The sequence below is a fragment of the Drosophila takahashii genome, chromosome X, assembly GCF_030179915.1.
Source record: "Drosophila takahashii strain IR98-3 E-12201 chromosome X, DtakHiC1v2, whole genome shotgun sequence".
Classification (NCBI taxonomy): Eukaryota; Metazoa; Arthropoda; class Insecta; order Diptera; family Drosophilidae; genus Drosophila; species Drosophila takahashii.
Window position 1 is genome coordinate 15304643 of NC_091683.1, and position 27086 is coordinate 15331728.

Here is a 27086-nt window from a genome sequence, read left to right on the forward strand (position 1 = left end):
ACCCTCTTACAAACAGTAGGACCAATCGAGAATTCCATTACCATTCCTGAACAGATTCGAACAGCGGGTTGCCTGTAGGAAATGTTTTTGTTTTGACCAAAATTCATCAACGTTTCATCAAATTCAAAAATTATTATTTCGGCCATAACTTTGGAAAATATGCTCACACTACCGAATGTCATACCTTATTGGACTCTTTAAAAAATCACCAATCAATTAGCATTTCGACCTAAAAATTTTAAATTTTTCCCATTTTTTTCAAAATATTATCAAACCCCTTATCAAAAAATGTGAAATTGGGTCAAATATTTATTTTTATTAAATCCGACGGAAATTTAACTGATGTTAAATGTTAGGTTGTTAGCTGCCTTTTTGATTTGGGACAATTTTTGCCCAAGTTACAGCCAAAAATCGATAAAGAAAAATGTCAAATTTGTACCAAAAATTAAAATCCTGATTTTTCAACCAAAAATTTGTAATTTACGGTATCTCCTCGTCGATTCTCACCTACCAACGCACTTGCTCTGGCTTGTTTTATGTTTAAAATGTAAAATGCTTCAAGTCACAAAATTCAATAAATGCTCAGTGCCCAGTGCAGTGCCGCCCCTTTTCCACCCCTTCCCCACCTCCTACGCCTCCCATCCGCCCTACTCAATGGGCGTGGCACAATGGGGTAAATTGCATAAATGTATGACAAATGAATGCGTTGAATGCAGCACTGGCACAACGTTCGCTCAGGTGGCATATCATAGGTGCCATTGTGTGGCATTGGCACACACAGGCACTCACTGTGCTTTTCAAGGGGGGTTAAAAGGGGTTAAAAGGGGCTGAAGGGGAGGTGCTCGCCCAGCGGTTGGCACCATCGAAATTAAGCGATTGATGAGAGGCTAATGAGCGGGCACCGCAAAATGAAATGCATTGAAAAGTCCGCTCGATTGTGAAAAGGTGACAAAAGGAAAATGTGACCCCCTATCACACACACATATATTAGTGCGCATTTTGTGTGATTTGGTCACTCTGAGGTTGGCTCAATGATTTTCGATCGCAAAAAAGGCAGCAATTGTGGCAAAAATACTACAAAGCGCTACCAGTTGAATGTACAAAATGGTAATAGAAAATTGGGAAAAATAAATGCGTTACAAAAATTGATAAGTGATTATACACTCAGAAAATGAATCGCCCTGAATTTTAGAAAATCGCCTATGGATTTGCTTCACTGGCGATTTTTTTCTTTAAAATAAAAAAATTTTCTACTGGTAAAGAAAATTTTCTTCCAATTAATCAAAATTCATTAAATTCAAGAAATATTCCAGAAATATAGAAAAAAATCGCCAGTAAAGCAAATCCATAGGCGATTTTCTAAAATTTTTTTTTGAGTGTAGTTATTCAAATTACTTACTTTGTAAAATCTCTAAAATACTATGTAAGCTTTAGCTTTTTAATTTGCTTGATTGGGCATTATCCAAAATGAATCCTAGAGAAAACGACTCGATCACGTTGCAAATTCCCCAAAGCAGCCTTCGAACGTTCGCTTCGATATTGGTTATGAGAGTATCGCACAAAGTAAACATATTTTCCGGGGCCTCGCCTACCAAGCAACAAACAACAAACAATAACAATAACAATGGCGAACAAGTGCAACTACAAACACAACTACAACATGGGAGCAACAACTTTGACCGCAGCAATGTTTGGGTCTCATAATTTCCAGGAATATTGCCGTTTGGCCTACACTATCCTAGGAAAATGTCAACCAAGCCTGAGGACTTTGTTTTGTTTTTTAGATTGGTATACCATTTTTTTTTAATAATTAGGAAATATTCTAAGTGCCTAGAAATCGAAGAAAAAATTTAAAATGTTTTAAATAAATATATTCGAAATAAAATCCTCATTTGAATAAGTTAAGGAGTAACAAGTATAGACATGATATCTACTCATAGTGTGACCAACGCTTTGATTATATAATGGTGTCCACAAACGTGATTAGCTTTGGTCTTTTTTTTTAGTGACTTTTTTTTATTTCTTTACATTTAAAACATAAGGCAGGGCACCAACGAATTCGTTTTGATAACTCGCTGGCAAAGTTCCGCCATTTGTTCAGGTTGCTTTTTGTTGCGCTACTGGGAACGTGCAAAGATTTAGCAAAAGTACTTAGGCAAGCAGCCAGTTTGGACGGGGGAAAACGGAGTTAAGCTCGTCTCGGAGCTGAATCTGAACCCGAATCTGAACCTGAATCTGCGGCTGGAGCTGCAGCAGGGGCAGCAGCAGCAGCTCTGGGCCATGGCAATAAAGGTAACCTTCTTAATTTGTTATGACTGTCATTTTTGGGCACGTAAATGGGTGCGGCTCCACCGGGCAGCTATCCTGACCTGCTGGCATCTTCCACTTCCCCCCATCTTATTTTGCACTCCTGGCTGTTTTTCTAGGGTATTACTATATTGTAAGAGGGTTTTCCAGAGATCCAAGGAAGAGAAAAGTGTAAATGGCTTTCTTTGATAGGGAAAAATTATAAATATTAATTTAGGATAGGTTTAATAAATAGTTTGGCTTTTTTAAAAATTCCCATCTGCTTCAGAAGCAACTTTGGTCACGCTAATTGTTGTGAAATATTAAAGAAAAGGTCTAAATGATTTTTATTAATATCTATGTATTTGCCATTAATTATTTCTAAGCTAAGCTGCATTTTTTGGGATTACCGGGTAATTTTTAGTTGTATAACTGCTGCCTGCATTTTTTGTTTCTCTCTATTTCTCCAGCCAAACTCTCTTCTTGGCCAGCTGGTGTTTTTGGTTCGTCTTGGAGGCGCCGCCAGCGATTTTGGCCCAAAAGTGTGTGGGGCCATGTCTGCGTTTTGTTTCAGAACTTGCTGGAATATTTGCATTGCGGTGTCGCCGGCGTTGGAGGAGCTGCGATTTGTGTGTGAAGTGTGCGAAGCACAAAGAAAAGCGCTACGGCGAAGGGGTTGGAAAACTTTGCTTTGTTTACTTTTCATTTTTTTTTTCATTTGTTGTATATGTATTTTCCTTTTTATCCAGGCTGTGTTCCGAAAACTAAAGCTAATACAAAGGGATAAAGGTGAAATTGAGATGGCTGAAAAGCGAATAAGCAAATAAAATGTTGGATAAATTAATTTATAATTGGACTAAGAAAATATATAATATTAATTTAATATTTGACGGGAATTGTATAAAAAAGTGGCAACAAATTTCAGGTCAAAAGCTGCATAGTTTTGTACTTAAAGCGGGGAGAATTCCCCCCAGGTCATCGATAGAAATGTTACCAGGAGCATGTTCATCCCGCTGACTATTTTCCAAATAAGCCCCCAACCACACCCCACAAAAAAAAAACCGCCTGCTGTGCTACCTTGTGCCAAGTGCTCTGGATTTTTCCCCTCTTTATTTTTTTTCCTCTTTTTTTTGGGCCCACGCTAAGCACACAAAAACATAATTTGTTTGCTTGTCATTTTGCCATAATACGCTGACAACAACAACAAAGACGAGCATACAGCAAGGAGGCCAGGAAAATTCTGGGATGCACGAAAAAAAACTAAGAAGTGGGCGGAAGGAAAATCAAGCACAAATACTAATAAACGAGAATGGGGGGGATGCTGCGAGGAAAAGGAAATCGCGCTCACCACTAATGTGTTTTAATTTTTGGTCAACGTGTGAAAGACGGAAGGTGGTTGGGGTTCATCGGATTTTGATCACAGTTCTTTATCGCAAAAGTTTTTTTAATATTTGGAAAGGGTTTTTTAAAAACTTCTTTTTGTGAAGGATTTAAAAAAAAAAGTCTTTTTGGAATTTGGAAAAGAGGTTTTGGTAAACGTTTTTTAGATTTGAGGGTGGTTTTGAGGATAATTTTTTTCGGAATGTGTTTTTTGGTGAAAGCGGTTTCAAGAAAAGGTTTTCGGAAAGCGTTTTGTGGATAACGTTTTTTGGAAAACTTTTTTTGGAATGCGTTTTTTTTGGACATCGTTTATTTTTGGATAACCGTTTTTGGGACAAAAAAGCAAGCTAAAAACCATTCACTGTTTTATTTATTTTTACAAATTGTTCAGTTTACCTTCGAATGATTTCTTTTAAAACTTTAAAGCTTTAAAGTGAATTTTACTGACCATTCGAGTGTGACAAAATTTTTGAAGGTATCCAGACACTCTGGCCCCCCAATCCAATCCAGTGCCATGGTTGTTTTTTCGGACTCTGGACTCTGCTTACAGAGCATAATGAATGTGCTTACGAATTGGTTATTATATTCTTAGGGGCCGAAGGACTTGCAGGACACCGGGAACCGGGATAAACCGGCTGAGGAGGAGGCTGGGGACACACAGCCCTCTGTTTGCTTGCTTGTTTGTTTGTTTGTTTGCTGTTTGCTGGCACTGTGTTTGCTTTTTTGGCTGCCTGTTGACCTGCAGAGCGCAAATGGCTAAAAAGAAAATTGAGCGCAAAATGCTTAACAAATATTTTATGACTCCGAAGTTCAAACGCTTAAATGTGGCAACATTGTTCTTGGCCCAGCTTTTCTGCTTCTGCTGCTGCTTTTGCTTTGCTTTCTTACTGCTTTTGTTGTTGCCGGCAAATTACCCACAGCAGCAGCAGCAACTATTTTCCGGCATGGCATATTTTTGGTCCTGCTCTCCTGCGAAACAAAGGGACAATAACAGCAACACACGGTGAAAAAGTGAGAGGAAAGCGGGGGCAAAATATATATATGAAAAAAAAAATCAAAATACAACAAACAAAAAAAAAACGGCACCAGCAGCACAAGAAGCCGAAAGAGTGGGAAAAAATTGTTTGAAATTCCTAACAAAGCATTTTAACAATTTGCTGACATTATAACGGCGACAAGTTGAGCGAAGTCAATAAACTGTTAACTGAAACTGAACAACAAAATATCACAAAAAAAAACAAAATAAAGAACATAGTAATAGGAAAAAATCTGTAAGGTCAAGTTTTCGAACTTGACGATACCCATTTTCTATTATAGATTTCTTACAGTTGCTTCTAGAAAAAAAATTTTAAAAATAATTTATAGTCCAATAACTTATAGAATATTTGTGTCTTTTTAATAAAATAAAATAAAATATTTATCTTTTACAAAAATAAATATACAAAAATGATATTTATAAAGAATAAATATATTTATCTTTTATTAATTTGATAATTAATTAAAATTTTTGGTACGTGCTTTTATAGTTTTTCTTCTATAAAAAGTACAATGCTCCACACGATACTGAACATATGAAGGGTATAAAAAGCGGCAAAAACAAAATGCGCTAAAGTGAAAAAAGTGCTGATAGTAATAGACTGGAAAGACGTGCATCAATAGCGCCTCAAATGCCCCATAACATTGCTCGGTCAGGATGGGATAAACGTGGTGGGTATGGGCATGGGTGTGGGTAGTGGTATACATGGGAAAGTGAGGAACCATAGAGGAACCTCGCCATGGGATTGACGAAAAAGTTTTTAACAAAATTCCCGCAGCAGCAGTAGCAGCAGCAACATCAATGTTTGGCAGCTGGCAGCATAAACGGCATGAAACTTCATTAAAGCGATAAAAATCAGAACCGAGGTGGCAACCAAAATCCGGCTACTGAAATGAGTTGAAGAAACTAAAAGACAGTTGGTTGCCCTATTATAAGAAATATATAAATTTTTTTTTCTTTGAATTGGAAAAAATAAGTATTTTCTTATATATTTTGAAAAGAATAAGTTTCTGGGTTGCCCTATAAATACATAGATATTTGAAATTAATATAATATAATTAATAATATTTTTTTAATTTGAAAAAAAAAATCATTTCTCTAATTAAAATATATTTAAAAATAAATATTGAATAACATTACACATAAAATAAATTTTAAAATAAATAAAAATATTGAATACATTTTGTTTTTCTTCAAAGCTTATACATATTTGTAAATTTCCCAACGGAAAGGGTAAAATCAGATGCTCCGGGTGAAAATCCCGGCTCAAAGCATGCCCTGCTTTCACCGCAGTCAAAATATCCGGCGGAGCCACATCACCTGAACGTACTATGTACGACGGATGGGCAACAGGCATCAGGCAACAGGGGGTTAAGCTTCATGCCCGGGATGGACCACCGCAGAATACGAAGGCTCCCAAAGTTATTAAACTTGTTCGAGAGCATGTTTATGCAGCCAGGACTCCCAGAGATTCCCGATTCTGGATTCCGGACCACCCGCCTTACCTGATTAAACGCCGGGCTTGCCAGTCAAAGATTTATGACGAATTGTCTGGCCTTCTGAGTGGGTTGTGTTGGTTGTGGTGCTGCTGCTGCTGGTATTATTAATTAAGGGGAATGGGAATGGAAACGGTTGAAGTGGGGGAAAAAGTGTGATTTAATGTGCAGGTGCTGCCAGCACATATTACTACAGAATTTTTGCACTCACCGATGATGGACATTGATGGACGTGAATGGAAGTTTATGCACTGGCACTGGCATATGCCGCAGATCGGCCCGAAAATCTACTTATATGCTAAATGTAAATGAAAAGTAGGCGTTCATAATGAGCAAAAGGTTTGCCAAACATTTGAAAGATAAATTAAGAAGCGGGCTTTTTGAAATCAAGATAGGTGTCTAAAAGTATGCAACATTATATTTTGAATTCAAAAGTGTTAAGGATTCTTACAGGAAGTCGATTTTCCTTTACTCACTGCATATTTTTAGGTGAACTATTTATTTAATTTAATAAAAAATATGATTTAATTATAGCAAACTTACTTATTTAATTAATGGAAATATATGATTAAAAAACAGCAAAGATTATCTTTGTATATATTTGCACTACCTTTCACTCTAGTTGACCCAGATTTTACCTTGAATTAAGGCCTCTTAATTAACCTAACCCCGAACTTAAGTGGTTCTTTAACCAAGTCAAGACCTTCGATTTTTGCCATGTGCTCGGCCAGGAAAAAAGGAAAATATAAAAAAAATAATAAAGACAACAAAAGAGCGGCATAATTTTTGCCATATCAAAAATAGTTGCGTGCTTTCGTCACTTCTCCCCAAAAAAAAAAAAAGAAAAAAGAAAAGTGGAAAGTGGAAAGTCCGGGGGGAAAAACCCATAGACGGGCGTATAAAAGAAATCAACTATTTTGATTGAACGCACACACACAGAGGAGCTGAGCAGCGCTTTTTCGGATAGCAAAGATTCATAATTACGATAAACAACGCAGAGCACTGAGAGAAAAACCACTGGGGTGTGTCAGTGGTGTGTCGGTGGTGTGTCAGTGGGTGGTTGGGAAATTTTAGGGGCAAAACAGCGGCAGCGTAGATAAGCAAATGCTCCCCTGGCTGAGGTTTCCTTTTTGTTGCTTCTGCTGCTTTGTGATAAATCACAAGGGGATGCCTCCTTCGTCTTGGCGGGGCCATAAAAATTCTGGGGGAAAATAAAAGGGGGAAAATCGGGGTGAGAAAATGCCGGAAAAACAACGGGGGGGGGGGGGGGGGGGGGGAAGGGGTGGGCTGGCCAGGGATAAGAGCTGCTCTCACCGCAATCAGTGTTCTCTGTGCTTTTAATTGATATCATTGGCCATGATTTTAATTGAACAGTGGCTGGCCATAAACCAGTAAAAATTATCCTTGCTCAGCCGCATTCCACGCAGCGAATTTAAGCGGAAAACTTTGCGGGAAAATGGCAAAGCGCAAATTTAAATCAAAGGGGGATAGCATAATAACCATATATATAGGAAAAAAGTTAATTATATATTTATTGCAGAACAATACAAACTAAAAAAATATTTTTTTAATTAGTTAAAAATAAAATATATAATATTAGTTTAAACATTATAATATTTTGAAAAAAATTGAAGTTTATTTAAAAGCAATAAATGCTTATATGATAATTCGTTTAATTAGTTAAAAATAATATATATAAAAATAAAAATAATATATATAAATATATAATATATATATTATCAAGAAATCACATTTAACAAATAATGATATTAATTTAATACTTGGAATAAAATTAAATTTTAAAATTTTTCTGGATATTGGCTATATTTAATCCAGAACATCCCTTTCCCTGCTAGTATTTTCGATATGTTCATGCGCACGTGTCTTTCTGTGTTTACCATGCCATTAATTGGATTATCTAGCGCTTCGTGTGGTGCCACAACAAAATAATTATAATTATTTTAATTTTTATTTTTATTTTCACACAAACACACACACAACGATTCATTGTTGCTATTGGGTAGCCGATAAAAAAAAGAAGAAATTAATTAAAAGCTATTATCTTGCGTGTTGCGATCTATCGAAGGCCAATCAATCGATAGCTGCTGCATTGCCATCTTGGCTGCCATTTTGCATGGCATTTATGAGCCAGCAGCAACAGCAACACCATGATTTTCCACCAATTTTCACCAGCTGACGACAATGCAGTTAGAACGGTGGGGAATTTTCCGGGCTGCTGTTGAACTCACGCTGTGCAGGCTTTTCCATGTGTTGGTCAAATGTGTGTTTGACATTTTCGTTATGTTCGTTGGACAGCGGGGTGGAAATGGAAGGGGGTGGAAATTTTCCAAAAGGGGGGAAAACGTGCGCCATTTAATGCAACCAGCTGCTGATGCTGATGCCTTTGTTGCTGCCGCTTTTTGCGGCATGTCCTGTGTCCTGCGTCCTGGCTCTCTTGCATTTTGCATGAAATTTCTCAAAATTGTGCGCATTTGTTGAGGTTGTTGTTATAATTTAGTTGGAAATTGCTGTCACACCCACACAATCACCCCCACACACACACTCGCACAACATTAACCCACTGAGAGGCGACGGTGTCATCTCCACTCGGATTTAATCTGCAGTAATTTGTTTGATTTCTGTTATTGGCCTGTCACTCGACTGCCGGCCACAAGACAATCCGGCAAACATTTACCACACAAAGTTTCCCCTTACTTTTCTTTATTTTCTTCCTCGCTGCCTGAAATTTTCATTCATTATTCTACATTTTAAACTGCTGCATCTTGAATTTAATCACGTAATTAAATGTTAAATATCACGCATTTTTATATTTATTTATTTATATTTTTAAATTATAATTCAAAGATTTACTCATTTTTATTAAAACCTTTTCTAGCAGTTACTTAATAAATATTTATTAGGTAATTCTACATATTCACATATTGAAAAACTAAAAATAACAATATCTATACTTATTTATTGCCTTTTTTAGTAAATAATATTTATGAACTGACTTAGCCTTTTATTAACTCATATATTAATTATCATAATTATTGGCCTGCTGATGAGGGTTAAAATTTGATGAATTTTCAATTTAATTTCAGAGGCGAAAATAAAAACAGAACTAGCAGGGGTAAAAAAAGTGGAAACCAAGCTCATTCGTTTACGCGCTTTCGCTTGGCTTCAGTTTCAGTTTGCAGTTTGCAGTTTCAGCTTTCAGTTTTGGCCAAGCCCCCTTTTATAATTTTTTTTTCGACGGGGGGCTGGGAGATCCCCCTAGAACGAAGTTCCACGGCCATGGCCATGGCCAGTTGGCCAGTTTTTGAGTTTTGTCAGTGTTGATAACATTTCAGGCTAGTGAAAAACGAGCTAAATGGCTAAAATGCAAAAGGGGTTTAGGGGTTTACCAGGGGAAAAGGGGGCAAAGCTGTTGAAAATGGGTTTTTGGCCTGCTGCAAGTGTAATTTTAGGCAAAACGCGAATTGCGAATTGGATTGCGGCTTATAAGCACGTTTATAAATTACTGATTCGTCTATGGACTAGGTTAGCCATAGAGTCCATAGTCCATAGTCCAGAGTCCGTAGACCCGGGCTTATGTCAGCGAATGAATAAATTAAATATTCCATCTCCATCATTGAAAATTTGTGTGTGTGTGTGTGTGTGCGCGCTCCCTGCTTTAATTAACTTTTTTTCGCATTTGGTTTTGGCAGATTGTGGAACTCCTAAAAATTGAATTTTCTCTTTCGTAATTAATTTGTATTAAAAACCAATTTCAGACGGGGAAACCAGCAATGGCAATGGCTTAGTACGGCTTAGGCCCTGTCATTTGACCCTAATGCAACAACTGACTTTGCCCCTTTGGTTGATTGCATTAATTAAGCCCAGTAGAAAATGTATGTTTATCTGAAATATATTTTTATAATCCCAAGCACATTCAACTGCTAATTGGGAAATAATTGAAAAATAAAAAGATTATAAATCACGACCTGAAATTAGCTTCTAAGTGTCTTTTTTTATTAAGCAAAGTGGGGAAATAAAACGTTAAAAATAGGGTTGTGAATAAAGAGCTATCGATATTGGTCACTATCGATATTATCAATAATTAGAGAAAATAAAAAAAATTAAAAGCAAGGGCAACCACCATGTTTCCTTATCTCATAGCAATTTCCGTTTCACTCTCGAACGAATATCGAAATTCCCCAACTAATTAAAAAACGCATTATTCAAAGTGCCGCGAAACAAAAAAAATATTGAAAATGAAAGGCAATCCCCAAAGGGCAGCCAAGTGAGTTTCCCTTTTGGAAATCGAGTTTTTGTTTCGGCAGATTGCAGATATACAGATACACGGATACGGGTAGATGCAGATAAATACGCTTTTCCGGCTTTTCCGGCCTTTCCACGCATATCCACGCATATGTATATCCAATAACCGATTAATAAATATGCGCAAATTTTATTTTAATGCCTTCCTCGTCGGCACTCGTGAGTTATGACCTGGTTAAGAGTCCTGGCTTTTGGCCTTTTATGACCTATGGCAAGCCTGTTCGCCTAAATTGGCCACAAATCGTGCGAAAATAGCAAAGATCTGTTCGGTTTTCGGTTTTCTGTTCTGCTCTGTTCTGTTTCGCCTTCTGCATTTTTCGGGGCCAGCGGAAAATCAATTAATTTAAATTTTTATTGCCACACTTGCCACATTAATTCGTTGATTCGCCTCAATTTCTGTGCGAAATGTGTTGTCTGCTCACACGGCGGATGATTTATGTGAGTCTGCAAAGATGCTCCTAATGGATTATTCATTTGCATGCTGTTTATGTGTGCTTTTCTTTTTGCTTTTCCAGTATCTCGAGTGCCCGGAGGAGAGATCATAACTGGTGTTAAATGATTCCGGGTCGGCCAAGTGGGTGCCATTGAATTTTCCAATTTTGAATTTTGTATTTTAAATTTTGAATTAAAAGATGGCCTATAGAATTACGGAGTTTGTACTTAAAATACAATAATTCATTTGTTCTAGAATGTCGATCACTTACATATTTGTATTTATTCTTTTTTCTTATATAAAAAAAATTTATTTTATTTATATTCTTATATATTTCATTATAGACAGCAACATATATTTTGTATTTTCTAAATTATTTATTTACTTTTTAATAATATTTTTTAAAATTATTTATTAATTCATTATATTATATTATAATTTACATTATATATTATAATATAATTTTTAAATCAATTTTTTTTTTTAATAAATTTGGTGTTTTCAAAATTATAATATCAAATTTGTAGAGTTTATTTACTCATTTATATTTTAATTAGAAAAGAAACACAAATACTTTATAAATACCTTCAAAAAAAAGAAACTAACAAACATTTATTTTTAAAAATCACAAAATTATTTCATTCACTCTCCCTAATTTATTTTCCATTCAGCAAACATTTTGAAATACACTTAAAATGCACAATTTACGAACTGAAGCGCACTTGTCCTGCTTTTCATTTCGCCTCTAAAAATACTCAAAGATTATTCGTTGGCCATTCGTTGGGCGCCATTCTCACGTGTTTATTTTCTGGATTTTGCTGGCCGAGATGTTCCAGCTCATTGGGTTCATTTTTGGCATTAGCACTTGGCATTGTTAAAGCACTTTGAATGGCAATTAAGTGGAGGATGAAAAACATTCACACGTATAGACATGGAAATGTGCGTAAATACGAGTGCAAACACACACACATAATACACACACATTGACAACTCAATTTGCACTTCATCTGGTGATGCGAGTGTACTGGTAATTGCTAATTGATTTTGCCATATGCATTAGTTGATACATTTATAATTATGCCTTTCAATTGTCGGCCTTTTCAAGTGCCGGCGACTCGATGAGGCATGAATCTTAATGCCGCACACATTTCTCATTAGGTGATTATGAGAGTCCAGGGGCGGAAAGCTGGAAAAAGCGGGAAAAGCTGGGAAAGCCAGGGAAAGCCGGGGAAAGCGCCTCCCAAATAGCTTGGCTTCAGCTGACCACGGTGCATGCGGAAAAACCACTCTAAACTTTATTAATTTTAATTAAAAACACTCGACTCATTTTGAGGGTTAAACGCTTTTCTTCCCAGCTTTTCTCTGTGTGTGTCTGGTTTCCATAAGCCGCAGAACACTCGACTTTGGCCAGCAGGCCAGCAGGCGGCGAGAGCAGTTAAAAACAAGGAAGCCATCATCAGGAAAACTTACTTCCTGCATTCACTTCGAGTCGAAACGAACAGGCTAAAAAGATTGATAAAATAATATTTTTATTTTAATTAATTAGTTATTTAGAACTTCTGTAATTATTAAATTAAATATTGAATTTATAACAAAAAAAAGGATTACAAATAATTATTAAATTTCTCTACATTCTTTTATAAACAATTATAATAATACTCCGAAATATTATTTCCACTTAGAGCTTAGAAAAGAAATAATTCTAAGGACCCACAAAACTTTTCAGCAATCATAAATTTATGGGGTTAGGGCATTCGGGTTTTCTCCCAAAGGCCCTCGAAATATCATTAAAAAATCTGAGCTCAAACTTTTGCCCAAAAGGCGTAAGACGTTTTGTGTATTCCGAGAGTCGAGAGTTGAGAGTCCAGAGACCATGATACCATGGAGTCCATGGATAAACAGGGGTTGGCCCTGCAAATCGTTGGTTTGAGCGACTTTTTGTTTATTGTTTTAACACCGCACGCGGCAGTTGGTCGCTTTAAGCCATAAAAAGCAAAGGTGCGACGACGATAAACAATGGGCGAATGGCGAAGGGCTCGACCACCCACCGACAATTGTCTTGGGCCAAATGTACGGCTTAAAAATGTGGGGGAAAAACAGTCTTTATTAATCACTGAGGCCGCTGAAATGCTATCTGCCATGATAATCCGATTGGAACGGACTGTAATCTTTAGTTAAAATTTCAAATAAGAGTATATAATTCATATTATTTAAATGGTGATGAAAGCAAAAATGGTCACAAAAAGTAAGTAATAACTCGCAGCAGACCTTTTAAAGTAATTCTCTCAAATTCTTTTCAAAACGCACTTTTCTACGAGATCTCCCTAAAGAAATCCCAAAAGTTGAAAGTAAAAATTAATATCCTGGAAGAGTTGGAAGGATAAAAATTATCTTTAATTTAGAAATGAGTTTAGTTTAGGCTTACATAAATTATTTTATTAAAGATTTAATTGTCTCTATCAATTTTGTTCGGCCATTTGGACATTTTTGGGCTCGTCGCTAATGGCAAAAATCAGATCAGGCATACACACGATTCCAGGCACACACAAAAAGTTCAGGCACACTTAGCAGGCTAAAGATATGGTAGATATTTATAAAGATAAATTTAGGGATATATATGGTAAAAATAATCCCGATCAGTTGGCGGTGGGTGTGATGGGCTCGGCACTCGAGCTCCTGCCCAATTTGTTTGGCGGTCCGAGGAGACTGAGCAGAACGGGCAGGAGGATCAGGCCGTGAGCCGCTCCGATAAGGACAATGCCCAGATACATGCGGAAGTAGAAGACCTGGAAGATCTGCGAATTGGAGAAGCCCAACACAACGATGCCGGCAAATTTGGTTAGTGTTATGCCCGAAAGAACACTGCTTCCTGTGACATTGAGGGAGTGAAGAGCCCGCTCCTGGGCCGAACCCTCCGCCCGCTTGAAGGACCTCACAATGTGGGCCACGAACTCCACGCCAATGCCCACGCAAACCACCAGATTAACCAGGGAAATGGCGTTCAGATTAATGCTCCACGCCCACATCATGCCCAGCATATTGATGAGTATGCAGATGACCATGAAGAGCACGATGAACGTGGAGGTGATGTCCAGGCCGGTGATCAGTAGGGTGACCAGGAAAATGGCCAGCAAGGACATGCCCAGCGAGAACATCGCATCGCCCCAGATCGTCAAGTATTGTTCGTAATAAATGTAGAACACACAGTACGCGAATATCTCCGCATCCACACCGTTCTCCTCGAACATCGCATTGATCTCGCCCGCAATTCTTCGCACTTCCCGCAGCTGCGAGTAGAATTCTTCCGAGGTGGTCGATGTGGTGGAGTACTGCATAAAGTAGGTGTCCTGTACAGTGGACATTCCCTCATCGTCGATGGTGTAGATAACGGCCTGCAAACGAAATGTATTTAAAATAATTTAAATTTCATTTAATCCACAGTTAAGCGAACACTTTTTTATTATATATAGTGTGGTTTTTGCCGATCCAAACTCTACTCACATCAGCATAGGAGGCTCTTCCAGCCTTGGCGCACTCCGCATCTGGCAGATCGAAGAGGAAGAACGGTATGTACTTGTTGAAGGTCTCGGCATCAGGTCTCAGGCCATTCTCCGTAAACCCACGTTCACAGGGCAGGCAATCCTCGCTCTTCGAGTCTGAAAAATTATTTAAATTATTTTTTTAAACTGGTTTTAGAGATTTTTAAGCAGAATAAATATTACATTTTAGAACGTATGACCTCTTTATAAATGTTTTGGGCAAAAACTAAAAGAATGACTGCTTTTGGTTTTTGGTCCAAATTCTAAATTTTTCCTAATCGATTTTTTGTTGTAACTTGGGTAAAAATGGTCCCAAATCAAAAAGGCGTACTGTTTTGAGCAGCTTACAACCTAATAATAAACATCAGTGCATTTTTCGGCTGATTTAAATAAATAGTTATTTTACCCAATTTTTGCTTTACGTCATTTCTTTTTTTGTGGTTGAAAAATACGGACTCGAATTTTTAGGCAAAAAATTAACTTTTTCTTAGCTTTTTTTAGCCCAAATATACTCACTGCTGGAACAAAATCCGCCGGTGGTGACGTTGTACTTGCAGCAATCGCTGATGGCCAGCCAATCGATATAGTCGTCCAGCCAGGAGGAGGCTGGCCGGGCCAATGCCGTGATTTCCGGATAACGAGACTGTGTGTAGAGCTGGACGGACAGTGAGTTATTGTTGCATTCGACTCCGCCACAGATGAGATTCTGCTGCAGCGGCTCCGAGTAGTTGAGTCCGGGCTTGAGAACCCAGTAAACCGGAGCTCCCATTGCCAGCAGGTCGACCATGTAGCGGAAGTACTTCACCACATGCGAGTTTTTCGGCATGGACATCTCCTGATCGAGGCCCTTCTCAATGGAGGGCGTCACCATCAGCGAAAGGCATGTGATGACGGTGAAGATCAGCAGCACGGACACTTTTACGGGTCTGAAATGGGGGTAGCAGATGAGGATAGTATATAAATGCGGGTCTTAGTACAGTGGAAAATATATAAACAGTGGCAGTAGACCTGAGTAGTTGGTAAATGCGGGTCTTAGTACAGTGAAAAATATATAAAAAGTAGTAGTAGAGCTGGGTAGTTGGTAAATGCGGGTCTTGGTAAATTCTAAAAATGTATTATTACTTACTTGGACAACAGGAAGGGTGAATAGAAGTTCTTGAACATGGTCTCCAGCATGCCGACCTCCTTGGGTCTGCTATCCCCGCCCTCGTTCTCCTCATCATTTTTGATGCTCCTCTTGCCACCGCTCCTCACACAGCACAGCATATCCAGTCTCCCATCCAAATAACGCCTCTCGTCAATGGCCATCAGGGCGACAAAGGCTGTGATCTGGAGCAGAAAGTCCAGGAGGATGGCGATGGCGGCATACATGGCAAAGGTTTTCACAGCCGGCATATCCGATATGCAGCCGATGGCAAAGCAGGCCATCTCACTGCCCGCCGTCTGGAGGATCGAAGGGCCCACCTGGCCGATGGCCTCTCCGATCGCCTCGTGGGTGGTCTCAAACTTCGAGTGATCCAGTCTCTGATAGGTATGCACCATTATGAAGATATTATCGACGCCCACGGCGAGCACCAGAAACGGTATCACTTCGATGGCCAGCATGGTGGTCGTCACATCCAGGTAGCCCCAGAAGCCCAGACTGCAGGTGACCGAGGCCAAAACGATGACGATGCCCCCGATGGCGAGCATTATGCGAGACTCGCGGAGGAAACCGCGACAGCTGCGAATGTGACCCAGGGCAATGGCCACGTAGACGAACATCACCACATAGCTGATGACCACGGTGCCCACCTCGCCCTCGGACAACTCGACAATGGCATCCTGGATGGACCTTTCGGCCATGTAGGCTATGTCCAGTCGATCGCTCTTGTAGTCGCGCAAAAAGTCGACGAACAGCTTCTCCCACTTGAGATTCGGTTCCAGCTTGGTCTCGTCGTTTTGGTTGCGACCCAGGAAGGTGATCACCAGACCGGTGGCCAGCATGTAGTCGGGATCCTCGCCCACGGCGACCTTGGGCATGCCGCCCACCGCGATGCCCGGTTCGATGGGTCCACCATAAGTGCCAAAGCAGTCCTCCATCATGGGAACCCTAAAAGATCAGGGGATTATAGGGTTTATACGGGCTCTTAAAATACAAATATATATTCCTCACCGAAGACAATCTTCCAATTGATTGAGATAGTTGATCGTATAGTTATTGCTGTCGATATAGGAATTCTCAAAACGATCCATATCGTGTTGGAAGTAACCGTAGATCGACTGAATGACGCAGTGGTCGACTGTCACCGTTGCGCCGGCCATCGAGACGGGGGCATAGCAGATCTTGTCGAGGCCCTCGTTATCCTCCAGGCCCAGTTTCATGATGGCCTCCTGCAGCTCGAAGACTTCCTTCAGGAAGTTGTACTCGAAGGCAGGACCAAAGTTCAGCAGGCCACTGGGAGCATCGTGAGTGAACTGTGGGGATTGAAATGGTGACCCAAATTTGAGTAATAATACTTCCATTTCGAGTTGACAAATTAAATGTCTTTGAATTTGTGGTTAACTTCTCTTATAATCTAGATTAAAATGTTTAACGTAGCTCAGTTTTTTAACTCAGATTTTTTATAGGGGGGTTTTCTGTGTTTCAGACTTGTTTGGTGACCCAAAACTTTACTTAGCTAACCAAGAGAATTCTCTAAAATTGCTCTGAATTTTAATAGTTTCTTCACTTAGCTTTTTTGTTTGTTTGTTGTCTGTTGTTCAAAAAGGGGACCCATGAGTAATAATACTTCCATTTTGAGTTGACATATTGAATATTGAATAAATAAATATGGAATTTGTGGTTAATTTCTCTTATAATCAGAGTAAGACTTATATTTTTTAGAGGTTTTTTTTATATTTCCGACTTGTTTGGTGACCCGAAACTTTACTTTACCAAGAGAATTATCTAAAATCGCTCTGAATTTTAATTTTTTGATTTCTACACTTACATATGTCTGATCGATGGCCTTGATGAACATCTGATTGGTGCGATAGAACGGGCCGAAGTGCTGGTCGAAGTAGTCCTTCTCGATCCTCGTCTGGCTCTCCTCGCCGGCCCACAGCTCCACGGGATCCGTGGTGATGGTCATGTACCGGATGCCGTAGCTCAGCCCCGCGATGGCCCAGGAGCAGAGGGCGAGCACGAGGACGGGGTGTTTGGCACAGAAGGTGCCCCAGGCTCGAAAACCATAATAGAAGAATTCCCCGAACAGGGTGGGCATGCAGATAAAGCTCGTTGCAATGCCACCCCTGAAAGCGCCCCAGAAAATAAAGGCCGAAATCACGATGGCGATGACCAGGGCCAAGATGAAGGTCACCCCATACAGGCCGGCGATCTTCCAGAGCTCCTCGGGACCCGTCGGCGCCTCCGTCTGCGGGCAGGACTCCTCGCAATCGATGCAGGCACACGCATAACTATCCTCGTAGCTCTCGCCGCACTTCAGCACATCGATCTCGAGATATATCTCCTCGGAACCCTCCTCGGCGTCCTCCGACCACCGGTAGTTGATCTGGAAGGGGACATAGTCACCGGTGACATCGCCCATGAACTCGTACCATCGCCGATAGTTGCAGGTCTTGGCATTGTAGCCACCGCAACCGAGATCCATGGCCGGTCGACCGGTTTGCGTGTGCTGTATGCCATCGCAACTGTCGTAGATTCGCGACACCGTCTCGTCCTTGATCCTATAGTCAATGTACTCCACATAGTCCACTCCGCTGGGATTCTTGGCATTGTAGCCGGTGAGGAAGAGCGTGTGATTCTTGGCACAGGTCATGGCGCACACGGTCTGGGCCATGTTTCTGGTGCAAGTGGGGCAGCGCGAGAAGACTCCATCGGCTTGGGACAACCCAGCCTCCATGGTCTCAATCTGCGCCGCATCGCAGCAGAGACTCAGCTCCTCTTCACCACTTTCACCCTTGTACTCCTTGTAGAGAGTAGGACAGCGCTTGGCAAAGATCGCCTCCGAGGTTGGGCTGTTCAGCGGTCTGGCTGGTCGCGTATCCGCCAGATTCTGCCAATGGGCACCTATCAGATGGCTCTGCCCGTACCAAATGCATCCCAACTGGGCTTCTTCTTCCGCCTGCGACCAAACACCGGCTATTAGCCATAGGGCGACTAAGAGCACTTTCATTCTAGGGCACTTCAAAAAAAAAGTTCGAAAATCAAATAAATTATAGAGAGTAAAAACAAGTCGCGCCGGCAGCACGCCACTAACTGAAGACCAAACCACTGACCATTAACACATTAAATGGTGGCGCAGGCTATATCGGAAATCGAGTATCGGCTGGAGTACCTCCGAACCACCGATTAGATTTCGCCGCATTTTGGGTTTTCTTCCTTATCGCCATGCCCACCATATAAGCGATAAGCTTCTGAATTTGGATTTCGCGTTCGGAGCAGACTTAATGGGTATGCAAGGGGTCTTATCTTCACGGGGATTAATAGTGCTCACATAGCGACAGGTGATCGGAAAACGATTAGATATTAAAGGTCAATTCCGGCGATTGATGGGATATGTATGGAATCTTGTAAATTCATATAAAATAATGATATGACATGTGATATGATGATAACTGAATGGGTTACAATTTAAACGTTTTCGAACAGATCTTATTTTTTAATAGACACTAAAATATATTGTTGTTTACCAGCTGTTATTATATCATTAGTTTTGTATTCACTATATCATAAGATCTATTTTTAAAGTTTTTTTGCTATTTTTTGGTACTGATATACACGTATTTTCTGTAATTATATTTTTATTATTATTAAAATATATTATTATTAAATGATATAATATTTATTGCTTTAAATTTTATACGAGAGATTGGTTAACAGCAAAGGTGCACAATAATCCTTAGTTTAAACTTTAAGTTTCTTGCACAATATTATCTTCGTTAATTGTTAGCTGGAACCGCACCTGTTCACACACCTGAGCTTGTATCTTGGGCTTATCGTAGGGTGAATTGGCCCGATGAAATGGAGCAGCTGGCTCAGCTGGCCGGCACAATAAAATCGACGATCGGTTCTTTTTTTTAGTGGAACACCTGTTCCCTTGTTTGTTGATAAGTCGAGAGACCCTCTCGAGACCCTCGACTGCCGTAAAAGTTTATGCGGCTCGGCAACGTCGGCGCGTAGGTCTTAATCTCTGCCGGATGAGTGATTCATTGAGGAATGAATCCGATCAGAAGAAGTACAACAAATTCTTATCCTACCTAGTGGCAAATCGGTTTTTTCTTGGTTTTTCAGGGAATTTAAAGCGCTGTTCTTGGAACCTAATCGGAATATTCACTTTCATAATGATCAGTACTTTACTATTTTTAAATATATTTATAAAATTATTTTATACTTTCTTAACATTTAATTGTGTATTTTTGCCTTTTCAATAATTTTATTCGTTTTTCTAGAAATTAAATGCTCTGTTCTTGGAACCTAATCAGAATATTCACTTTCATATTAATCAGTATTTCAAAGTTTGTTTTTGATATTAAATCTACTTTTAAATATATTTTTTAAGTTAAATTTTTATTTTCTTTATTTTTTATTGGGCTTTCAAGAAACTTATTGTACCTATATAACATCATTTTGTAATACATTTCAAAGCTTCAGTTTAAATCGCACAAGCTTTTTGTTAAGCCTTCAGATAGCAAGCAATTCTTGCTTGATCTATGTGAAAATCCGGTCAAATTTCAAGTTTTCAAAAACAAAATAAATTCGTTCTAGAGAAATGGGTAAGAAGTTCTGCTATTCTGAGCTGAAGATGGAAAATAGAAAGAGTGGCCGTCAGGGAAGTCGAAATGGCCAATTGGAGAGAAATCACAAAGATGCCGATGAAGAGGAAAAGCCACCACAGAGTATGTTTTTTTGAACTTAAATACATAAATCAAATAATCAAGTACTTACCATAATTTCCACTTAGTGAAGGGAGTGTTGGATAACCTGGCCAATGGCTACTTGAAGTTGGTCCACCAAATGCAGGCTCATCTCCGCCCTCCGCCGCCACCGCCTCCTTTAATCCCGTTTGAGGAGAAGAAACGCGAGTTGGGTGGAGAGATTCCCAAAGGCCCGATGATCGAGGAGGAGCTGTCGCAATCCTCTGAGGATGGCACTCAGCCGGGAATTGGCTTTGTGGACCTCTTTCGGCGCAGTCTTCATTTCGAGTGCCTGGGAATTCCCCTAACTCCCTTGGAACTCTACTCCATGGAACGTCAGCGAAGCGAAACGAAAGAACCTGAAATGAGTGGTAGGATACTGGGTGGTTTTCGAACTGGCACTGAAAAGGAGCCAGATAAGGAATGGGATCCTAGAGGAAGTGATACGGGGAACCCCCTGGAAAATACCTTTCAATTAACTGTGTTTTCGGAAAAGCAGGAAAGTCCCCATGAAAGTGGCACAGAAGAAGAACCTAGTGTTCAAAAGCTTTCCTCTATAGAGCTAGCCCATTATTCGCCCAAGTTTCAGAGTCGATTTCTTGAAGATTTTCCAAGAAAAATAAGTTCTTCCCGCCATCTATCTCGTCAGCCTGTTTCGTACTTCAAATCTGCCCTCAGCTCATTTCGGTTGCCTCAGAAAAATTCCAAGCAAAATTCCATAGTTCATATACCATCCCAAGAATCCGTTCAACTTTCAGAGCAACCTCAAATTAGTTATCCTAGTGCCAAATTTCCCGTACAAAGTTCAAGTAAAATTCTGACAAAAACCAAGAAAGTTCCGAAGAAACGTGAGTCAAGAAGTGCATTTCAAGGTGGCAAAAAGCGATTAGCAAGCCCAGAAAATACTGGAAATACTTCGGGCTCATCTAAAAAGAAAATCAACGTTTCTAAGATGTGTTTAAACTCCCGATGGCTGCCTTGTAGCCCAGAAAGAAAACATCATCGTGATAGAGGGAATCCCTTAAAGGCTTCTCCAATTCACCGAACCTCGAACTTCAAGGAGACGAAATTGGAGACCCTTTTACCGCCCAGATGTCTTAAAGATTGCCACAGTGGCAGTGAAACTCAACTGAAAGGTTTTAGGAATACAAAAAGCCCTTCGTTGGAGGTTTTCGATAAGCGCCTGAAGGCTCTGCTCAAAAGTGAGCCCAAGAAATCGTGTCTAAAGAAGTCTGATATCGATAATCCCGATGACTCCGATAACCAGCCGCCGATTGAACTGCATTCCAACGATACCTTTACGGAAGTCTGGCGAAAATCCGAGTTGGGTCGGGAGCATCAGGGAAAGAAAGCAAAACCAGGCCAAGGTGGACTCTATAGTCGGGCCGATAAGCTGAGGTTTCAGCCGTTGGATCGACTGGATGCCGGTTGTGCAGGGTTGCCACTCTTCAAAAACTCCGATGAAACTCTGGAGCGAACGCAGTACTTCGTGACCGAGTTCGATAAGCTGAGTCGAGCGGAGAAGATGGAGGATATTAAATTGCGAATGGGCCAGTTGCGTTGGCTGCAATCCACCTCGGATCGGAAATATCGCGAGCACTTCAGAGATCGGAAAATCAACTTCAAGCCCGTACTCACAAACTCCATGAAGTATGTGTGCCCCGCGGATGAGGGTCAATGTTCCGGCGTAACGAATGCCACCTTGTTGGGACACTTTTTGACCCAACACCTCGATGAATCGGGCATTGAGCTGCGCGAGATATTCGAGGATCAGCGGGTGCTGATGATCTTCAGTCCCAAGGACTTTGAGCTGGGCCAGAATACCTGCGTATCGGTGATTGTGTACGGTGGCCAAAGGGGCAGGCCCAGCACCCTGCCCGCGGAGCGATTTATGCCGGCGAAGAATGCGGAATTACCGGAGGCCTATCGCCATTTCGATGGCCATCTGCCCCTGTTCGTGATGATCTGCCGCAATCGACTGAGTCGAATTGAGGGCGTGGAGGGCAGGAGGGTGCGATTCGAGGACGAGGATGCCCTCGCCCTGTGGATGGTCAGCATGGATCTGCCGCGGCCCGTTCATGTGGTCATGACGGTGATCAACCGGCGACTCGATATCACCAGGAGTTCGATCATGAAGGTCCGTGGAATCCACAAGTCGCACAATTGCCTCGACTTCATGCAGCACAGCCAGCAGTATATGCGACTCAGCGATCGCGATCTGCGGGTCCTGACCAACGAGCACACGGAACCCATCTACATGGAGATCGCCGTGAAGGAGTATGCCGGCATATTCCCCTGCCACCGATAGTAACCTATAGTTGACCATAGTAGAAGACCTTTTATAACTTTTTACCTCTTTTGTCTAGCCAATAAAATGGATTACTTTGATTTTTAAAAAATGTTTATACTGAAAATATCAAAAATATCGAATATATCGATATCATAATTTTTTTTTTCTAAAAAAATAAATATTATCGATCCAATAACTTTTTTCAAATTTATGTCTAAGGGACCGTATTGTAATATTGGCATTCAACAACAGTTCAATTTTGATCATTTTATAAATAATACAATTTAAAATACATCAAAAAATTCTTCCCCTTCCGTTGCCATTTCTCAATCATATATCATGTATTTTATTGCCCCGACAAACAAATACTAATTTTATTTCGCTTACTCATGCTTATCAGTTGGAAACACATTCGATCACACGACAACGATCCGCAGGGCTAAGCCAAAATCGTTTCCGAATACTTTTCGCTTATCTTATCTCAGTTTAGCCTACCACTCAACGGTAGATCACAACAAAGTTGCCTACGCCGAGTGGCTTTCATTCCACATTGAGTTGGAAATTTTGAGTGGTCTTACCCTAACAAAGAAGATCAATAATGTTTTGAGCAAGCGTTTAAAGTTCTTTAAATTTTTTTAATATTTTAATTTTAAAAAAATTTTAAATTATGTTTAATAATATAGAAATTATAATTTTTATTTTATAAAACACAATTATTTTGTACTTTAATGTTATGGCTCGCTATTCCTTCCATTATTTTTCTATGAGCTTTATATTAGATCGCTTAAGAGCAGATGATCACTTTGCAGGGCCATTTAAACTTATCTTGCTCGTTATAGTTGGCTTTTAAAAGCTTTTAGCTTAATCTCACTTAATGTTAACAGACTGTTAAGCTAACTATCTCGCTCTGGCCTTTCTCTCTCTTTCACTGAGGCATTTTCGCTCTCTCTCACTGCAGCAGCAGCTGCTGCAAGCTTCTGGTTTTATTTATTTTTTATTTGCCAGCCCAAAATGCTATTGAACTCACACGCACACACACACACGCACACACAGCCAGGGTAACACACACACACACTCACACCTATGCATTTAAATATTTAAATGACCGAAAAAAGAGAGTTTTTTTTTTTAAATAATGCGAGAAAGAAATGTAAAATAATAATTAAAATGATTTCGAGATGAACCGAAAATCGGCTAGAACCAAAGCAACCCAATCCACCCAACCACCCACCCACCGCAGGACCACCGGGGACACGTGTCCTGAAAATCCAGACCTACATCAACAAAAGCAGAACCGAATCCCGAATCCCGATTCTCGGTTCCCGGTTCCCGAAGCCGAAAAACTCGTAATGCGCCGCTGCAAAGCTACAATATGCCCCCCGGTTTACCCCGATTACCCCCTGTATAGCCCCTATATCATTGCTCCCGTTTTTGTTACTGCTTTTCGGCTGGCTTTTTCCCTCTCCCCGCCGCCCTCTCTTCCAGGCGCATTTTCTGGAAAATTGTGTCAAGCTGACGACACAATTTTCAAATCGCATGCCCGGAGTTTTGCACATTGCAGTTTTCCGGCTGCAAGTCGGCTAAAATGCGGCGCTGCTGAGCGAATTGTGAGCGGAAAAGTCGCAGTCGGAGAGAAAGAGAGTGGGAGAGAGAGACAGAAGTGCCGTTCTTTTGCCGGCATGCCACAGAAAATAATAACGGTACAGTAGCCCAACAGGAAGTGGTGCATTAACACGCGCCGCTTTTCACCTCGAAAATTCGTGCTAAAATCAACACAAAAAAAAAGAAGAAAAGTGGAAAACTTCGCGTAACAGTAAACAACAAAAATATTTTAGAGTCTTTTTGTCTGTGTGTGCGTGGTTTTGAGAGTGTGTATGTGTGAGAGATGGCGTTTGTGTGTGTGTGTGTGGAATGCGGCATTCGATTGCATCACCTAAATAAAGCAGAAACAAAAACAAGAAATGCCTTTTGTGTTTTTTTGTGAGTGTGCTGGTCTGTGTGTGTGAGAAAAATGCACTGCATTTTTTGGTGCATTATTTTTTTTAAACAATTTCGAATTTGTTTTGGGAATTAACAGGATTTTTTTCAACGTTTTTTTTCGGTGCTGCCAATCTCTTAATTTTTATTTATTTAAAGAAAAGAAGTATCACGCTGTTGTAAAAAATCAGCTATTCAGATTATTTCATACTTTTAAATACAAATGGAGATTATCCAGTAAGATATTTTTTTTTTGTGATTTTAATAGAATTATTAAAAAACAACAGTGCACTAACCAACAAAGAGAGAAAGCAGTTTTTATATTTAAAATATTTCAAACATTAAAATATTAATTTTCATTTTAGTTTTTTATTAAATATTTAGAATTCCAAAAAATTACGGCTCATTCTGTTCATAAATATAAAGCATATGTTTTTAAAAATTTTGAAAATAAAATTACATTTTTATTTCGGTTATTTTAATAGGTTTTTTCTTATTAAGTAACTATTTAGTAAATCGAAAGTTATAGAGTAATTTTTAAACATTCTCAAACAATTTTAAAAGCAATCAAAATTAAAAAAAAAATGTTATAAAAAAATAATTCATTTTAAATACGCACATAAATATGCAATATTTTTGTTAACCGCAAAAAAAGGCAAAAAACCGGCTAGGCCAAAAACCCCACAAAGGGCGAAAGAGGGAGCAAGAGAGAGAGAGAGCCAGAAAGAGAGAGGGGATGCTCGGTTCGGAAAACGTGAAAAGCACGTGCAGCACGAAAAGCGACGGAAAAGCGGCGAAAACTTTTTGGTGTGAATGCCTTCTGCACAGACACAAAAACGTGTTTTTTTTCGGCCAGCGTCGGCGGCGACGTCAACTGCGCTGCCGGCGCTAACAGCGCTGCAGCTGCCAGCGATCCCTGTTAACTGGGCCAAAATGTGAAAGTCCGAAATGTTAGCGAGCAGCTTTTCCCGCTTCTGTTGCATATCCCCAGGAGTCCAGGACCTCCGGGAAGTAATACGCTTAATAAAGACGATGGAGGAATTTTTAAGCCCTTAGATACAAATAAGAAATAGACCAAAAATTCTAGTTATTGCATTTATTTATGTATTTAATATATTAAAAGCCTTTTTAAAACGATCAATGATTGAGATATAAGATGATCAATTACTTTTTTTAAAGAAAATATAACTCTTTAAGTTTTTGCCATTTTCTCTATTCATTATTTTAACCTTACAAGTTAATAATTACTCTAAAACTGATTATTTCATTTGACCTCTGAAGTTATGATGTATGGAACTCTTAACTTGGAAAGTTAATTTTGGTGGTTTTTTATTTTCTCACACTTGTAACTGTTTTTTAAAATTTAATTAAATATATTTAAATTTGATTTCTAATTTGTTTGGCTTTGCCGTATTTCCTTTAGCTTTTTTGTCTTGCTCTCGCTGGTAAAAAATTAGCGCTTCAATGTAGGCAATTTGTCAATTACTGATGGCAATGCAGCAGACGCACAAGAAGAAGAAGAACAACAACAACAGCAAGACGAACAGCTGCAGGAGCACGACTTCTCTCGCGCGCTCTTCCCTCGCTCTCTCTCTCTCTCTCTATCGCCATCTTCGGAAAGCTCTGCTCTGCTCTGCCAGGAGAGAGAGTGCGGCAGCGGCGTCGGCAGAGGGCGCGCGATGGCGGCTCGTGACGCTTCGGGCCGCCGCCGAACATCCTGCTCTCCCACTCCAACTCACGCGCTCTGTCCGCCATTGTCTGTCTGCCGAAGACTTCGTCTCAACTTCGGCCGCTCTGCCGACGTCGGCGGCGCCGTCGGCTCTTCAGCGGAATTTCGTTCTACCGTTTTCGCTTCCCTGCAGCAAAAACAGTTTGCATTTGTTTTTCCGCGTGTTCGCACACGTTCACGGGTCTGCGCTTTGATTTGTCTTCTCAGATTCCCATATTCTCATATTCTCCACCTGCCCACATTCACAGTCATTCAAGTTCTCCACAACTCCCTTCTTGCGGCTTTTTTCCTCCTTTTTTTGGCAGCCGAAACACCGTTATTGCACCGCGTGTGTGTGAGCCAGTGTGTGTGCCGGTGCATGTGTGTGTGAGTGAAGGATTCGAAAAACTGCACTTGGGATTACTAGTTTTTGAGGTTATTTTCGAGTTTCTTCGAGCATTTCGACAGGCATTTTCCAATTTGATTTTTTTTTAGGAATAGAACTTAACAATTTTAATTTTAACGTGACTGACTATAAAAATGTTGAAAGTATTTGGAAAATTATATTTATTTATTAAATTATGTTGTCAAAGAAATTTCGTAGGTGTTTCCAATTTAAAAAACTTTTATATTGGTTCTTGGATTTTTAAGAGCTCTTTTATCCCGGCTTATCCTGTTGATCCATAATTCGTTGATCAGTTATTTTTATTTGTAACCATA

General features: G+C 39.9%; 3 protein-coding genes across 4 annotated transcripts in view; 2 read left to right on the forward strand and 1 right to left on the reverse strand.

Moving 5' to 3' along the window:
• Positions 1 to 13318: 13318 nt before the first annotated feature.
• Positions 13319 to 18739, reverse strand: Npc1b (Niemann-Pick type C-1b). The gene is made up of 6 exons (XM_017148901.2): positions 17466 to 18739; positions 16649 to 16950; positions 15620 to 16585; positions 15010 to 15419; positions 14456 to 14610; positions 13319 to 14346 (listed from the first exon to the last, which is right to left on the reverse strand). The coding sequence occupies exons 1-6, from the start codon at positions 18648 to 18650 to the stop codon at positions 13591 to 13593; spliced, it is 3774 nt and encodes a 1257-aa protein (XP_017004390.2). The 5' UTR covers positions 18651 to 18739; the 3' UTR covers positions 13319 to 13590.
• Positions 18740 to 20149: 1410 nt separating this feature from the next.
• LOC108062280 (uncharacterized) lies at positions 20150 to 22790 on the forward strand. Of its 2 annotated transcripts, none has more exons than XM_017148876.3 (2): positions 20150 to 20373; positions 20439 to 22790. In XM_017148876.3, the coding sequence occupies exons 1-2, from the start codon at positions 20247 to 20249 to the stop codon at positions 22697 to 22699; spliced, it is 2388 nt and encodes a 795-aa protein (XP_017004365.2). In that variant the 5' UTR covers positions 20150 to 20246; the 3' UTR covers positions 22700 to 22790. The 2 variants fall into 2 exon arrangements, with proteins under 2 accessions (XP_017004365.2, XP_070074995.1); XM_070218894.1 differs by having other exon boundaries at positions 20259 to 20373; positions 20416 to 22790.
• A 3745-nt stretch (positions 22791 to 26535) lies between these two features.
• The window catches only part of shakB (shaking B), a 158940-nt gene continuing 158389 nt past the window's right edge, over positions 26536 to 27086 (forward strand). Inside the window, exon 1 of the mRNA XM_070218376.1 lies at positions 26536 to 26568. The gene's annotated coding sequence lies outside the window, so the exon portion shown is untranslated. The remainder of the gene's footprint in view (positions 26569 to 27086) is intronic.